Source organism: Marmota marmota, unplaced genomic scaffold (genome assembly GCF_001458135.2).
Source record: "Marmota marmota marmota unplaced genomic scaffold, marMar, whole genome shotgun sequence".
Taxonomy (NCBI): domain Eukaryota; kingdom Metazoa; phylum Chordata; class Mammalia; order Rodentia; family Sciuridae; genus Marmota; species Marmota marmota.
In genome coordinates, this window is record NW_026000283.1 from 138,789 (window position 1) to 141,568 (window position 2,780).

The window sequence follows — 2,780 nt, forward strand, 5'->3', positions numbered from 1 at the left end:
AGAGTACATGTTGTATGATTCCATTTATTGATGAGTTTAGAAAACGAAAACTAACATATAGCCAAACAAAGATCAGGGTTGACAGGAGTTGGGAATGGAAGAAGGGATGTACTATAAAAGGGCACAAGAAACTTTTGGAGGTGATGGAATTTTTAGGTAGCTGGATTGCAGTGGTTATTGTACAGGCATCTGTCAAATCTCATACAATTGCACACTGTAAATTCATAGTTTATTATATATAAATCATATCATAATAAAGTTGATTAAAATCCCTGCATAAATCATCTCTAGGGTCCCTTATAGTTCAGATAGAGTAATTGGGACCTGAAGCCAACCAGACTTGGATTTAAACACTGGCTTTTCTAATTTGTTGGCTGTGTGGTTATGGGCAAATTGTATAACCTCTATAGACCTCTGTTTCCTTATTTCTAACATATGTTGAAAATGGCCCTAGTTCATTGAGGTGTTGTAAGCATTCTACATGATAATGGACATAAAAAGCTTAGCTCAGTGCCTGGCATGTAGTAAGTGTTCAATAACTGTTAGCTGCATTTCTAATTCTACAATTTTAAATAATTTCATAGGCCCAGTTGAAAAAGTTCAAAGGTGGCATTTATGTGATCTGAATTCTAATTTTGATTTCAGTACCAATTGTGTATGACTTTAGACAAGTTTTGAACACCTTCTCTGGCCCCTATTTCCTCATTGTTAATATAAAGGAGAATTGTGCTATTTTTCTTATCAATTCATAGAGATATTAGGAATATAAAATCAACTAATAGATTAGAAAGAAGTTTGAAAAAACAAAAAGAAAAAATAAAACATTATACAAAAATATAGGAAGTAACTATGATAGAATTTTCTCATGATTTTGAGTTAAGTAGGACAAGGAGATTGTGATTACACTAGAGGACTTGCCTTCAATAAAGTTGCAAAGTTTCTGAAATTTGTCTTCTGGCCTTTTGTTATGCTATTCTTTGTCCCATTTTACAATTTCAGTTATGCTTTGTTTGCTGCCAACAGTCAAAAAAGATTCTTTTACTACTTAGGTTCTTTCTGTCAGTAAGAAATTGATTCTGATTAGCTCATTTACCTGAAAGTGAGAAACCTAATACATGACCACTATCAGAGTTATATGTAAAGAGAGAGCAAAAGTAATGCCTCAAGTGGGAATTCAAATCCCAATGGGGTTGTAGCTCAGTAGTAGAATGATTGCCTAGCACATGTAAGGTACGGAGTTCGATCCTCAGCACCACATAAAAATTAATAAAGTTATTATGTCCATCTACTATTAAAAACTTTAAAAAAATCTCAATAGGGATAATATTTTTGGGCAGGAACACTTGCTAAAGCTTTTCACATGTCAATCATCTACAGTTCCAAAGTTAACGTCAGATTCCTTTAAACAACTTTCCCCATCAGTGAATACATAACTGAGTGTTATTTTAAAAGTTTAGAAGCAAAGCAAGGTTATGCCATTTTTGCCATAACTTTCCTCATTGCCCCTTTAACATCCTTGTTCCTCAGGCTATATATCAGAGGATTCAGCATGGGTGTCAAAGCCCCATAAAACACTGAGATAAACTTGTCCTGGTCAGGGGAGGACTTGGACTGAGGTTTTATATACATGGAGATGGTTGTGCCATAGAAGATTGTCACCACAGTCAGGTGAGAACCACAAGTAGAAAAGGCCTTGAACTTTCCCTGGGATGAGCGAATCCTCAGGACAGCAGCAACAATTCGGACATAGGAGAGGAGGACAAACCCAAAGGGTAGAAGTAGAGTGAAGATACCAGTGATGAGGATCATAAGCTCATTGACGCTGGTATCAGAACATGCCAGCTTAAGGAGGGAGAGAATCTCACAGACAAAATGGTTGATGACATTAGCCCCACAGAAGCGAAGCCTCAGGGATAAGACAAGCATGGCACTGAGTACCACTGATACCCCCCACAAGGTCACAGCCAGCCAAAGGCACACTGGGCCATTCATGACCATGGAATAGCGCAGGGGATTACTGATAGCAACCACACGGTCATAGGCCATGACAGCCAGTAGAAGACATTCTGCTGTAGCTAAGGCTAAGGAGACACTCATTTGGGTGAAACATTGTGAGTAAGAGAGGTAGGGATGGATAGAGAAACAATGCACTAAGGCCTGAGGCATGGAGGCTGTTCCATAGCAAAGGTCTAAGAAAGACAGGTTACTAAGGAAGAAATACATTGGAGTGTGGAGGTGGGGATCAAAGTGGATTAGAAAGATGATAAGTCCATTCCCCAACAACGTGCAGAGGTAAGTTATCAGCAGCATGGTGAAAAATGTGTCTCTCCACTCAGGATAGTTAGAGATGCCAATGAGAAAAAACCCAAACTCCGCTGTGTCATTGTCCTTGGCCATCTGTCCCTTTTGCTACTCTTCATTGAATGGGTGCCAATGGAGCTGCTTAGTTTCACCTAAAAGAATGAGAATAAAAATGGAGGGTATGAGAAAGGTGGAAAGAACTATGGTGTGCAAGGTCATTATCTTTGCCCTAGTCAGAGAGATGAAACATAAATGGGATATCTATATTGGGAACAGAGGCAAAACTAAAAATTCCCTCCTTGACTCCAAGAAAATGGAAAGTTCTTCACCCATTTGAAAATAGCTATATGACAATATCCTTTGCCAGATGCCTTCTTGGATAATTTTTTTTTCCCAAAAAAAGAGAAGGAGGGCCATCTTCCTGGCTTTCTCACTCATTCTCCATTTTCCAAGACAAATCTAATGCATAGACACAATAG

At 38.4% G+C, this 2,780-nt stretch overlaps 1 protein-coding gene across 1 annotated transcript; it reads right to left on the reverse strand.

Annotated features, from left to right (window-relative positions):
- Window positions 1-1,470: 1,470 nt before the first annotated feature.
- LOC107153011 (olfactory receptor 13H1) lies at window positions 1,471-2,397 on the reverse strand. The gene has a single exon (XM_015498529.1). The coding sequence runs from the start codon at window positions 2,395-2,397 to the stop codon at window positions 1,471-1,473; it is 927 nt and encodes a 308-aa protein (XP_015354015.1).
- Between the last annotated feature and the right edge of the window lie 383 nt (window positions 2,398-2,780).